This window comes from Schistocerca americana, chromosome 3, assembly GCF_021461395.2.
Source record: "Schistocerca americana isolate TAMUIC-IGC-003095 chromosome 3, iqSchAmer2.1, whole genome shotgun sequence".
In the NCBI taxonomy this organism is placed as follows: Eukaryota; Metazoa; Arthropoda; class Insecta; order Orthoptera; family Acrididae; genus Schistocerca; species Schistocerca americana.
Window position 1 is genome coordinate 917,541,943 of NC_060121.1, and position 14,943 is coordinate 917,556,885.

At 44.2% G+C, this 14,943-nt stretch overlaps 1 protein-coding gene across 1 annotated transcript; it reads right to left on the reverse strand.

Annotated features, from left to right (window-relative positions):
* Nucleotides 1-11,748: 11,748 nt before the first annotated feature.
* LOC124606529 lies at nt 11,749-12,726 on the reverse strand. The gene is made up of 3 exons (XM_047138514.1): nt 12,533-12,726; nt 12,149-12,312; nt 11,749-12,047 (listed from the first exon to the last, which is right to left on the reverse strand). The coding sequence occupies exons 1-3, from the start codon at nt 12,724-12,726 to the stop codon at nt 11,749-11,751; spliced, it is 657 nt and encodes a 218-aa protein (XP_046994470.1).
* Between the last annotated feature and the right edge of the window lie 2,217 nt (nt 12,727-14,943).

Sequence of the window (14,943 nt, forward strand, 5' to 3'; positions counted from 1 at the left end):
GTTGGCTGCTCTGATTTGGTGAGGCGAATGCTTGATTGTAGAAGGATAAACTTGCCGATCCTGTGTTGTTACCGGGTGAAGGACGTCACTTGAAGCTGTGGTATGGGATGGTGAAGGATAATGTGGAATCTGGTGCTCAGCCAGTGTACTCTGTCTGTTGTTTTGGAAAGTTCAGCCTCTGCCATGAGGGGGAGGCGTAATGTTGAGGGGGGCACACGTAGATAACTTTCTTCTGTTGATTATCTTATATGCGGCATCAGCCAGCAATAATTTTGCTTGTAGAGGTTCCTGGTCGTGTGATAGGAGCTGCAGTTGGATAGCTTGCGGCAGCTTTGCAACCCAGAAAGAAAGTAAAGCTTCATCTGGCATAGTTTTGCTATCGAAGACTGCTCTGATACGTCGCCACAGTTGTGAAGGAGTCGAGTCTTTGAGATGTACATCTTGCAGTATGTATAAAACAGTCTCTTGCGTAGTCTTAGCTAGACATTCGCAAATCTGTTGTTTTGCCAGTGCGTAACGATTTGCGGGGGCTGCCTACAGCACTAAGTCTTGTACCCACTCAGCGTGGTCCTCTAGGGCATTAATAAGTGCAATAAATTTAGCACTATCTGAATCAATGTTTAGGGCGGCAATATAGTCTCTGCCAAAATAAACCACGTATGCGGATTTTCCATCGTGAACCTTGGTAATTTAGGAATTTTCTCACTCTTGTGTTGTGGATATAACAGATTTGATAGCACAGTGGACAGGAGTGGCGGAGTGTTTATGAAGCTGTCAATCGCGGCGTTCGCGGCGGCTGGTTTAAACACAGCTGGCGTGGGAGGCGCGGCAGGCACAGCCGGGGCTGCGGAAACAATCGGGGCGGGACGACTGTCCAACCAGTAATTGTTGTCACTGAAATTTGTACCCATCTGTTTTTGTAGTGAGAATTTGTCCAAAACTGATTTCTCAGCAATATATGGGGAGCTCCAAGTGATCTGTGGGCTCGAAAAGTCTGTGAGGTTCATAGTGTTGGGGCACTGTTGCACACTACATGTCACAGGAGGTTGTAAATACGATGCACTGTGAGTCACAAATTTAGGCACAGCACTCATGATTGGTTTGTAATAGACAAACGTAGAAAAACATTGCACAGCAGGTGACATCACTGACGATGCTGAATGAGTCCACAGCAGCATTGTTGATGGCGGAGAAAACTCCACGGCGTTGTACTTATCTTCCAATTTTATCCCAGGTGTTGGTGGCGTTGTGAATAGGAAACCGTGGAGAGGCAGTGTAGAGGCACCATTAGTATCATGTTGTAGTCCGAAAGGAACGGAAGGTGAGCAATGTGGAGATGTCGAAGTAAACGGCCACATTGTCGAATCGGACGTATGTTGCGCATCGGAGGTCACCAGTATGGCGAGTGTTATACTTATAACACAGAAAACACCATTTACTTTCACTATGTAATATTTTATTGGCACACGATAAATCAAAACACAAAGAAATAGATTTCGACAATCACGGTAACAGTCATGACGAATGTCTCACACCAACTGGACAACAACCAAAGTAAAGTAGAACGAAGTACAAAAAAGCAAAGATATTAATATTTTCTGGCAGTTCTGCCACAGTGTCATCGATGTAGCAATAAAAGCAACTAGGCTTTGCAGGAGCCATGTCCAGGGCAATGTCCTCAAAGTACTCCATAGACGGGATGGCTATTAATGGAGCTAATGGCCTTGCTATCATAACGCTGTCCATGTGGTAACAATATTCTCTATCATATAAAAGATATGATGATGTCAAAGTGTGCTTAAATAGACTGACAACACTGTTGTCAGATAACTGGGAGAGCAGATCTATAAATATTCACTCACATTCTCATCAAAGATTCTATAGATCTGCTCTCCCAGTTATTCGATGATGCTGTTGTGGGTTTAATAAGGCACACTCTGACATCATTGTGAGAGAGAGTTCAGGTTGGTTACACCAAACAACACACATTTAGCAGTAGTTCATTTATTCACCTAAACTAAAACACATGCAAGGTTCACAAATAACTGGACATGGCAGAAGGGCCCAAAGACAATGTTCAGATTCCAAAGACGAACGCATATCGATGCTGGTGTCGACTTCATCAGTGCCACATATCCCCCCCCCCCCCTCTGTATGGAGTACTCTTGAGTGGCTGGGGGGAGGGGGCGGGGGGTGACTAAGGTGTCGGCAGGGGTGGTCTGCGGGAGCTGGACCACGGTCAGCGCAACAGTGTCATCAGGGAGCTGTGTGGGTCCATTTCGTGAAGGAAGGTTTGGCCACTGAACCTGGAAGTCATTGAAGCGAGCTGGACATCGTACTGGGCATGCTGGTTGTGCAGCAAAATGTAGGACGGTGGTTTGTAGGTGGAATGGAGCGATGATGACGATGTCTCTGGTGGGCATGGCAAACACACGAAGCATGTCAAGGTTGACGTCGGGCAGGAGGGGAACACATTTCACCAGGTGGCAGGGAATGGTGGAGATTGTGTCATGAGCACTGGATGAAGAGAAACACATGACAAACAGTGTATAATCACGCAGTATTATTGAGATGTCATGGATTATATCAGGAGGGAAAGGCACAAACACCTCGAGTGAGGGCACATTCAAGATGGGGGGGCGTGAGAAACCTCGACAGGGTGAGGCAGGCAACGGTGGAGAGGTCAAAGGGACTAGCAAAGGGCCCGGCAACGAGGGTGTGATCATAGCTAAGCTCGATGTGGGGAGCATGTGCTCACTCGACGGAGTGTGTGAGACCGGAGTAGTGGGCGAGGTCAGAGAAGAGATCAACGATTGGAGCTGGGAGTCACGCGATCGAGTGTGTAAGTCTGACGTGGAGCGAGTGGTCAGAGTGTCATGAGCCATGACAGTGAGTGGTGTGGTTGTGGCCTGAAGGGGGGTAGAAGAAGGCTCAACATGAGCAGGCTTAAGTCTGTTGAGAGAGACTGTAACAGCTCAATCTTTCATCTGGATGTCATAGGTGTTGGCTGAGCACTGGAGAACTCGGTATGGGCCAGTATATGGAGGGTGTAGGGGAGCACAGACAGTGTCATTTCGGAGCATGGCATACTTATAATTGTCCAGAGATTTTGGGACGTGAACTTTAGGGCGGGAATGGCTGGCAGGTGGAGGGATATGGAGGTTGATGAAGCGGTGTCTGACACAGTCCACGAAGGAAGGTAAGTCAGACTGAGGGAGAGAAGTGGAAGGGCTCACAAGTTCGCCAGGGAGAACAATGTCTGGCTGTATACGAACTCAGCTATTGTGCCTTTGAAGTCTTCCTCATAGATCGCACGAATGCCAAGTAGCACAAGGGGAAGGGCTTCCATCCATAGTGAGTCGTGGTGTTGAAGAGCCGCCTTGACAGTGCAGTGCCAGTGCTCAGCTAGCCCGTTACTTGGTGGGTTGTGGATGCTGTGGTATGGATGCGCCGGATGCCGCAAATGTTACAAATCTCGTTGAACGGGGCCGACTCAAATTGTCTCCCCTGGTCAGTCGTGATGATATCTGGACTTCCAAAACACGATACCCATGACTCGAAGAAAGCTCAAGCAACAGTTTCTGCCTAATACTGGGGAGGGGGACAGAATCGACCCAGCGAGTTGTTCAGTCGATAGACGAGAGAACATAACAAGAGCTGTTAGAGGGGAGTAAAGGGCCGACCATGTCAATATGAATGAGCTGGAAATGCCCAGGAGGGGTCGAAAAGGTGCCGAGGGGGTGGGTGAAGTGTGCTTGTGTACTTCGCATCATTGGCACACGATGCGGGAGCATGCCCATTGCTGGCAGTCCTTGTTGACATTTCTCTACACAAAGCGGTCCGCTATGAGGTGGGTGGATGCTCGAACACCAGGGTGGGATAAATTATGCAATGCACTGAAGACAGCTCAACAGAGCGGTGTTGGGATGAGGAAGCATAACATGCCTGTACTGTCTTCGTAGATCTCACCCGAAATGCCAGGGATGGTTGTGCGGACGAAGTGTAGTGAAGGGGTAGAGTCTGAAATCAGGTTTTGTGTGTCCTCGTCGGCGGGTTGGAAGTTAGGCAGTTCAGAGAGGTCTAACAGCGAATAGACGGCGTTGACTCATGAAAGGAAATCAGCAACTATATTGTCAGCACCCTTTAAGTGTCTGACATCTGTGGTGATCTGAGATATAAAGTCCATGTATCTGAAGCAGTGAGGAGGCGGGTCAGCTGGCGGGTTTGTAATGGCCACAGCCAGGGATTTGTGGTCTGTTAAAACATAGAAAGGGTGTCCCTTAATGTCAGTCTTAAAATGCTTGATCATTTCGTAGACTGCGAGCAACTGCCTGTCAAACGCAGAATATTTCCATTGTGCATTGGTGAGCTTGCGTGAGGAGAACTGCAGAGGCGAAGTCTGGCCATCGATTGTCTGGCTAAGGACAGTGCCGATGGCAGTATCGCTTGCATCTATGGTGATGAAAAGCTGCACATTGGGATGAGGATGCATGATGGTGCAGGCCTCGGCAAGATTTTTGAGGGCAGTGAAAGAGTCAGTCGTAGCAGGGGTCTATGGAATGGACCATGATCCAGAAGGGTGGGTGCCTGCCAAGGCGTCCATCAGTGGAGCCTTAATCTCCGCAGCCTGAGGTAGATGTCGGCGATAATAATTAACCATACTCAGAGAGCGCGGAGCTCTTTGAATATCGCAGGTAGGTTTAGGTTTAGTGTTGTTTGTACTTTCTCAGGGGGCGGTGAAATGCCATCGGCAGAGACCTCAAAACCAAGAAAAGAGACAGCGGGTTGATGTAGCAATTTGTCCTGGTTGGTCTCGATGCCTGCTGCCACGAGAGTGTTCATAACAGTTTGCACATGTCGAATGTTGTCCTTGACGGAGGAGCTGAACACAACAATGTCATCAAGATATGCAAAGCAGAATTTTATGTCAAATAGCACTTTGTTGATGAAGCGTTGCCAGGTCTGGGTTGCATTTTTCAGACTGAAGGGCATCAATCGAAACTGAAATAACCTGATCGGGGTGGTGATTGCTGTATTCTTGATGTCTTCAGGTGCCGTGGGGATCTGGTGGTAGGCCCATTTGCAATCAATGACAGAGAACGTGGTCGGACCTGCGAGGGAACTGGTAATGTCTGCAATGTTGGGTATGGGGTAGGTGTCCATAATTGTTTGTGCGTTTAGTCGACGGTAGTCTCTGCACATGCGCCAGGACCCGTCTTTCTTGGGTGTCATATGAATGGGCGTAGACCAAATACTGGCAGAGGGTTCAATTACGCCGGAGCTTAGAAATTCCGAAATCTGCTTTTTAAGGTCAGAGAGGCGCTCGGGACAAAGTCGACGTGGTTTACTGGAGATCGAGGGACCTGGCGTGAGGTGAAGTTTGTGAACCGTGCTGTTGGTGACGATGGAAATGTTGTTGGCGGCATGGGAGGCAGTTTGTTTACAATGTGTGGCGGGCCGGGCAGGCGAGGCATGGTCATGGTGTTTGGGCCAATCAGCGGATCTGTCAAGAGCCGAGGCAGGAATGTGTCCCAGGAGTCAACGTGACAAGCTGGCCGCCGGCACAAAGCAGTGGCACCAAGGTCAGATGAGCTCAGTAGAGCTCGTGAGCTTTAGTCAGTCCATCGTCCGAGGGCGTGGCCTGTGGCAGCACGGTCGCAGGCAAAGCGCTAGGCGAGAGTGCACTGTTTGTGTTGTCAGTGGCGATCGCACGGCAGCGCACTGGAGCCAAAGTTGCATAGTTTGAGGTGCCGTCCGTGAGGGGAGGTGTAGGAGCCGTCAGTTCAGGAGCACATGACACTCATTGCACTGCGCACTTGTGTCCATCCAAGTGTCAAACACTGCTGTGTTAGGAGGGTGTGGCCCAGCGGAGCTGTCAGTATATGTTACAGCAGTCTTGATAGCACAGTTGCGAGGGGTAGCGGGAGGTAAACACATGGAGGCTCGATTGCTGTGATAGCAAGCAGATTCAGCGCACTTACTGACCTTGCTTTGTCCTTGCTGCAGTGTCTGTAATTCCTTTGCTGTGTCGGATAGCTGGAGCTGAGTTTCGTGGAGCCGGAGGGAGAGCTCGAAGTTTTCCTTCCTGAGACTTGCCAGGTAGGCAGTGGCTGGCGAAATAGGGCAGTGATGCCTCATGTAGTTTGTCAGCAATTGTCATTAGTTGCTCGACAGGTTCGGGAGACCTCTGAGCCAGAGCAAAGCGTATATGGGGAGGTAGTTTATCTGTCCAGATGGTGAGGAGAGCTGTGTCAGAGAGTAGATCGTCGCTGACCAGGGCCCGTAGCCGTCTCCAAAGTTGTGAAGAGTTGTCATTGCCTAGTTGCACGACGTGGAGCACTTGCCGTATTGCTGTCTCAGTTGAGGGCGCAAGCCGATGTAGAACTGTCTTTTTGGCTAGAGTGTACTGGGTAGCTGAGTCCGGGACATCGACCAGGTCAGAAATCAAGTCCTCCTGGTCGTGCAAGTGGGTGATAAGGCACAGAAACCTGGTTGATTCGTCGAGTTTGTAATGGTCAATCACTTCGTCCACAATTTTGAACCAGCTTGTTGCCCTGTCGGGATTGAATGGCGGCAGCATCGGTAAGCATTGTATAATGTTCGGAAGAACAGGGTGAGTTGAATTCGTTGGGGCACTGCCTGAAATGAGCTGTTGTTGCTGCAGTATTTGAGGAGAGTGTGCCTCCAGGGAATGTGGTGACGACTGCTGGTTGGGTGGCAGCGTGAAAGTGATGCGATGTGGTTGAGCGTGATGCATCGCGACGCTGATGGCCGACACGATTGAGACACTGTAATGTGTCGATAGCCGCTGCGGAAGCTCAACATCTGCAGGTGTGTTTGGATTGACGCGTCGCAAAAGATCGACGTGGATGAGGCACCGAGATGTGCCGAGAACAGTAGCAGAAGCTTGACTGGAGCTGGCACGGGGCGACAGGTGAGAAAAAATTCAAAGTTTGAAAACGCGTGCTCATCCGCGGAAAACTAGACATACAATCAGAGCCGGAGCCACCTGTGTTGCAGGGTGGCTGCGGAGGTGCGGGCTCTCCAGAAGCACAGTGTGGAAAATGATGTCGAACGTCGGACAGAATGTGAGAATGTTCACTGTTCATAGTCCCTCCACTCAAAACGGTGTGCGGATAAAGTTAATGTCGTGGCACAAAACACTGAGGTATAGCAGTGGGACAGAGATGGAGGTCAGGCACAGATAACAAGCTATTGTTCCTGTTGTAGGCCGAGGTATCGAAGCAGAAAGGCATGTGCTGATTCTGGCGTGGGCGTGGTCAGATGCTGAGGAGGTTGACCTGTGAACAAAGCAGTTCTGGCCACGTGGCAGGAATCTGCGTGGTACTGCATGGATTGTGGCGTGGCAAATCATTGTCCTGGTGGTGGTAGGTTGTCCAACGAAGTATTTGCAGAAATCGGCATTGGTCCCACACTGCACAGAGATCTGTAAGAGGTAACTGCACCATCGATGAGGGAGGGTACATGTGGTGGGAACAAAGGTGTCTGATAGCCGGAGTCATGCACACTCCTAACCTCATTTATTGTTGCAGGCTCGAAAACGTCCAGCGAAATCGGCATAATCGTTGAGTGAGAGGCATCATGTTGCAGTCCTGGTGGGTGTACATCGCCCGCAACATGATGCATGTCAATCACAAAATCCGGTGATAGGCGTTGGGCCAAAGTCATTGTTCGAATGCAGTGTTGATGTAATACATGCGAAAATAACCAACACGGAGGCCTCGGACACAGTAAAATGGCAAAAACGGAAGACGTTACAACTCAGGGTCACCAGTGAGGAGCAAGTCCGTGTTGGTTACACCAAAGAACACTCCCATTTTGCGGTAGTTCATTTATTCACCTCTTTACACAAGCAAGGCTTACAAAGAACTAGCTATGGCGGAAGAAAGCAAAGATAATCTTACCTCAGAGTCTGAAGATGATGCTCAAAGTCTAGATAAAAATGTATATCTATGCTGGTGTTGACCTCATCAATGCCACAAGCTTAATGCCCATGTGTCTTACATGCATCTGAGTTTGTGTTCTTATTACTTGTTCTATCTGGAGATCATTCTTGTTCCTTGTGTTATAGTTGTGACAGTCTGCATTTGTGTGTAGATTGCTTAGATTAGCTTTGGTTAAGAGTACACATTTAAGTATATAGACTGATGGCCGAGTAAGTATTCCTAACTTTTTGAAAAGAGGTCTGCAGTGAGCTTGTTTCAGACAGTGGGTAATTATTTGAACAACCCGTTTTTGTAAAATAAAAAAGTCTTTCAAATTAGATTTCGAGCTGGCCCAGAACACTATTCCAAATGAGGCAACAGAATGAAAGTATCCAAAGTATGCCATTCTGATGCCTTCTAGAGTGCAAACATTTTCAATAACTCTCAGTGCAAAGCAGGTTGAGTTAAGTCTATGTGTAAGAAATTTTATATGGTGTTTCCAATTCATAGCTTCATCTATATGCATTCCTAACACTTTTGCAAAATGCATCCTCTCTATTAGTCTGTCATCCAGTTCTAGATAAATATCTTCATCCTGCATCATTTTACCAAACTGTATGTAATTTGTTTTCTTTCCATTGAGTGTAAGTTTATTTGCACTGAATCACGTCTCAATAATTTTTAGGATTTTGTCTGTAGTTGACTGTAACGCGTTTTTAAAGTCACTCACTATCGGACTTGTGTCATCTGCATATAATACAATTTTGGCTGTATCATATCATAACTGTAAATCATTGACATACACTCCTGGAAATTGAAATAAGAACACCGTGAATTCATTGTCCCAGGAAGGGGAAACTTTATTGACACATTCCTGGGGTCAGATACATCACATGATCACACTGACAGAACCACAGGCACATAGACACAGGCAACAGAGCATGCACAATGTCGGCACTAGTACAGTGTATATCCACCTTTCGCAGCAATGCAGGCTGCTATTCTCCCATGGAGACGTTCGTAGAGATGCTGGATGTAGTCCTGTGGAACGGCTTGCCATGCCATTTCCACCTGGCGCCTCAGTTGGACCAGCGTTCGTGCTGGACGTGCAGACCGCGTGAGACGACGCTTCATCCAGTCCCAAACATGGGGGACAGATCCGGAGATCTTGCTGGCCAGGGTAGTTGACTTACACCTTCTAGAGCACGTTGGGTGGCACGGGATACATGCGGACGTGCATTGTCCTGTTGGAACAGCAAGTTCCCTTTCCGGTCTAGGAATGGTAGAACGATGGGTTCGATGACGGTTTGGATGTACCGTGCACTATTCAGTGTCCCCTCGACGATCACCACTGGTGTACGGCCAGTGTAGGAGATCGCTCCCCACACCATGATGCCGGGTGTTGGCCCTGTGTGCCTCGGTCGTATGCAGTCCTGATTGTGGCGCTCACCTGCATGGCGCCAAACACGCATACGACCATCATTGGCACCAAGGCAGAAGCGACTCTCATCGCTGAAGACGACACGTCTCCATTCGTCCCTCCATTCACGCCTGTCGCGACACCACTGGAGGCGGGCTGCACGATGTTGGGGCGTGAGCGGAAGACGGCCTAACGGTGTGCGGCACCGTAGCCCAGCTTCATGGAGACGGTTGCGAATGGTCCTCGCCGATACCCCAGGAGCAACAGTGTCCCTAATTTGCTGGGAAGTGGCGGTGCGGTCCCCTACGGCACTGCGTAGGATCCTACGGTCTTGGCGTGCATCCGTGCGTCGCTGCGGTCCAGTCCCAGGTCGACGGGCACGTGCACCTTCCGCCGACCACTGGCGACAACATCGATGTACTGTGGAGACCTCACGCCCCACGTGTTGAGCAATTCGGCGGTACGTCCACCCGGCCTCCCGCATGCCCACTATACGCCCTCGCTCAAAGTCCGTCAACTGCACATACGGTTCACGTCCACGCTGTCGTGGCATGCTACCGGTGTTAAAAACTGCGATGGAGCTCCGTGTGCCACGGCAAACTGGCTGACACTGACGGCGGCGGTGCACAAATGCTGCGCAGCTAGCGCCATTCGACGGCCAACACCGCGGTTCCTGGTGTGTCCGCTGTGCCGTGCGTGTGATCATTGCTTGTACAGCCCTCTCACAGTGTCCGGAGCAAGTATGGTGGGTCTGACACACCGGTGTCAATGTGTTCTTTTTTCCATTTCCAGGAGTGTATATGAGAAAGAGAAGTAGCCCTAAGATGCTGCCCTGGGGTACTAAAGGATCTTTTTTTGCTTCTGAAACTAACCTTCTTTTTTGATTTGAATTTTCAGTGGTGAGCTCTACAATCTGAGATCTGTTTTTGAGATATGACTCAACCCACATTTTAACTCTTCCTCTGACACCTACTGCTTCCAGCTTATCAAGGAGGATTTCATGGCAGACCACATTGAAAGCTTTAGATAGATCTAAATTGATTCCTACTAGACTTTTGTTTTTCTCCAAATTTTTAATTATTTCTTGGATGTAGTCTATGACTGCAGTTTCTGTGCTTTGTTTTGTATGAAAACCATGTTGATTACTATTCCAAAGCAGGGATTTTCTCTGCCTCGGGATGATTGGGTGTTGTGTGATGTCCTTAGGTTGGTTAGGTTTAAGTAGTTCTAAGTTGTAAGGGACTGATGACCATAGATGTTAAGTCCCATAGTGCTCAGAGCCATTTGAACCATTTGAACTATTCCAAAGTTTATTATTGTCTAGGGACTCTCAATTTCATCAGTTTCTCTAATATTTTGGAGGAAGCAGGATTGATTGATTGATTAATTGATTGATTGATTGATTTTTATTGCCCAAAAACAAAACATTTACAGGGATGTAAAGCTTGTATAAACAATGTCAATAAATGTACAAACAACAATGACAATAAATACACAAATAATTAATCTGTGTTAGAAATTATGCTCACAGAAATCTTCCATTGTATAAAAACAATTTTGAATTAATTAAGTTCTTACAAATATCTTAAATTTTTTCAGCTCCAGACTCTTAACTGACTCTGGTAGTTTATTAAATAGCTTTACAGATGTGTGTTTGAAGCTGTTTAAAGTTTTGGTATACGGGCAGTAGTCTTTTCTTACATCATTACAGTGTCATGTGTTATAACTATGTACATCAGAATTCAGATCAAAACTAGACAAGTTCTTTTTAATGTACAAGAGGCATTGAAATATGTATATGCATGGCAAGGTCATAATACTAAGTTTAATAAATAATTCTCTACAGTGAGTTCTAGGTGGTACTTTACATATCAGTCTGACAGCTTTTTTCTGGGCTGTAAATAAGCATTTTGAGCAGCAATTATTTCCCCACAAGATTGTCTCATATATCAAATGAGAGTAAATATAACTATAATAGACAGAAAGCAAAATTTTCTCATCTATTGTTGCTTGTAATTTTCTGAGCATAAATATTCCTTTAGAAATATTTGGTATTAAGTAATTCACATGTGCCTGCCAGCCTAAATTATTTTGCAAAACAATGCTAAGAAACTTTACAGAAACTGTCTCTAAGGTGATTCTATTGTTATAACAAATGTTTAATTCCTGTGTTTTATTTATGTTCATAGACAGGCTATTGGCATTGCACCAGTCAGAAAGTATATCTACCTTCAGTGAGGTAGAGATACTTAAGTTATTGTTCGTAGACACTGTAACACTTAAACTGATATCATCTGCATACAAGTAACAGTTTGTTGTATCATCTGTTTCATTGCTAGGTAGGTCATTCATATATAATATAAACAAGAGAGGGCCCAAGATTCACCCTTTAGGAACACCATGGTTAACGGGTAAGAAACTAGAATATTGGTTATTGAAGTAAACAGTTTGAGATCTATTAGGTAAGTATGACTGAATAATTTTAACAGCAGAGACTGAGAAACCTACAGTTTTTAATTTCATCAACAGAGTGTTGTGGCACACAGTGTCAAACTTCGTACTTACAATATATTTTTCTTCTTTTGCTTCAAGACAGTTACATATGTAGCTCATAACAGCATCACATGTTGATAGATTTTTCCTAAACCCAAACTGGCTATTTGAAAGTAATTGATGAGAATCTATAAAATTGATTATTTGAATACTCATTAGTTTCTCAGTGACCTTGGATAAAGTGGCACAAGAGAAACTGGCCTATAAGCGCTAGGCAAATTATTGTCACCTTTTTTGTGGACTGGGATTACTTTAGCTACTTTTAATTTTTCAGGGAAACAACTTTCATCAAAGCAGTAGTTTATGATGTGACAGAGAACCTCTGCTATATTATGACTACTAAGTTTCAATATTTTAGAGCTGATATTGTAAATGTCCAGTGAATCGCTTTTGCTAAGAGAAAGAATGACAGAGTGTACATCTTCTACATAAATGTGTTCAAAATAAAACACATTTTCCATAGCATTTTGGTTTTTTTAGGCAACATCCAAATAGTAGCTAAGTCCATGTTTACTATCAGGTATCTTAGTAACTACACTATCTACACTGCTTACAAAATAATTATTAAAACTATCAGCACTAATTTTGGATCTAGATACAAATTCTTTGCTACCCAATGCTAGAGTCAGGAAGAAGTGATATGGGACGGTAGTTTTCTTTTTTATGTCTGTCTTTTGAGATCTTCCGTCTCTGAAGAAACACACCTTCACTAAAGGATAAACTTGCAATATGTGCTAAAGGTTTTTCAATCTGCACTGCAGTTCTTGTTATGATTGAAACTGGTACTTCATCAACACCTGCTGCCATTTTTGGTTATTTATTTATTCATCTTTAAGCATTTACATGCAATCGATGTTGTCATGAGTAATGTACAATTTACATATTAAGAAATATAACTATTGTGAGGTATCACACAAAGCTAAAGTATACATTTTAAAAGAACATACATAATAGAGGAATACATTTTATACATAAAGATATCCCACATAACTAAATTGTGCATTTTAAAGAATGTGCATAATAAAAGAATACATTTCATACATAAGGATTTCTCCACATGTTTAACAGTTAAATGTGGAACTACAGAGACAAAAAAAGCTTAGGAAGAGGTACAAAGAGAGTTGCAAGTTGTTTCATAAGTCAGGTCTATTTTTGAAGAGTTTTCAAATTCTTTAACACTGTAAAAAGCTTTGTCTTTCAGCCATCTTTTAGTCTTACTTTTAAATATATTAAGAGAGACACAATGTGCCCGCACAGGTTATGTGTTGAAAAGCCTTATTCCCATGTATTCATAACTGTCTTGTGTTTTCTTGATTCGAGTTGTTGGTATGTCTATCTTAAATGTTTGATGAGTGTTATGATTATGAATGGACTGCCTAAGGTTGTAACTGTTAAAGTTTTCTTTTATGTGCAAAAGGCAACTGTATATTAAAAGAGAAGGGACTGTCATTATCTGTAATTCTTTGAAGTATGACCTACATGATGTGTTATTTTTGGTAATCCCAGAGATGCTCCTGATGGCTTTCTTCTGCCAAATAAAAATTTTGCTGGACCATGGAGAATTACCCCATAGAAAAATACCATAGCTGATATGGCAATGAAGGAATGCATCATAGGAATTAATCAGCAGGCTTTCAGAAACACAGGTGCATAATTTTTTCAGTAGACAGAAAACTCGCGAAAGCTATCAAGATATGTTGTCTATGTGACTCTGCCAGGTTAATTACGTATCTAAGTATATGCCAAGAAGTTTGGTAGAAGTGTACTCAATATCAGCATTGGATAAGTTGAAGGATATATTTACAGTTTTTTCATAGTTAATAGCTAAATCATTGGCTTTGAGCCACATATTGGATAATCTGAGAAACTCTTTACTTTGCTCCTTCAGTTTATTTATGTCCTTCCCTGAATTGATGAAAGTTGTATCATCTGTGTAGAGCACAGATTTACATGGCATATTGCTGGGCAGGTCATTTATAAATATCATAAACAGTAATGGCCCAAGCACTGATCCTTGGAGTACACCTCTAGTGACATTCAGTTACTGTGACTTTTGACCATTGTAGCTTACAGTTTGTTTTCTGGTTCTGAGATATGATTTAATGAGGGAGAGTTCCAGATCCCTAATGCCATAACAACATAGTTTTTCCAGCAGTATTGTGTAGTTTACAGAATCAAATGCTTTGCTCAAGTCCACTAGTGTGGCTTCAGCAGATAATTTGGATTTAAAAGAAGATTGCACAATAGAAACAACATCTTCAACAGCATTAATTGTTGATAACTGGGCCCTAAAACCATATTGAGACTTAGCCAGTACATTGTTTTTTGACAAATGCATGTTAATTTGCTTTTGTATACAATATTCGATTGTTTTTGAAAAAATAGGTATCAGAGAAGTTTGGCGGTAATTATTAGTGCAGTTTTTATCACCCTTTTTGTGTAATGGAATTACTACTGTCTTCTTTAGCCATTCTGGAAAAATACCATTGTCAAATATCCAGTTTATAAGAGTGCAGAGAGGGAATGATATCAAGTCAATTATTTTTTTAATCACAAAATTTGAGAGGCCATATATATCTTCTGATCTGGAGTCACTTAACTTTGCCACTGATTTAATTACATCACTTATTTTCACATGTCCCCAATTACAGTTTGGCACAGTATCAGCAAAGTTTTGTAAAAACTTGTTTATATAAGTAGATTGTGAATTTGATTTTGAACTCTTCTTATGAGGAGATGAGGGATTAGGGTTTGCTGCATTGATAAAAAAAGAGGTTAAATTCATCTAAGGTGACATTAACATCAGTTATAACTTTTTCACCATGACTACTTGTACCTAATTCTGCTTTAATGACCCTCCACACAGCCTTACACTTATTATTGGAGTTTTTAATGAAGTTATCATTTGCTCTACATTTTGCTAATCTGATTTGTGATCTATAGTGTCTCTTGAGGCTAACAACATTGCATTGTCAACACTATCATTTTTTACCTTATCATAGCATATCAATACCATTAATCTTA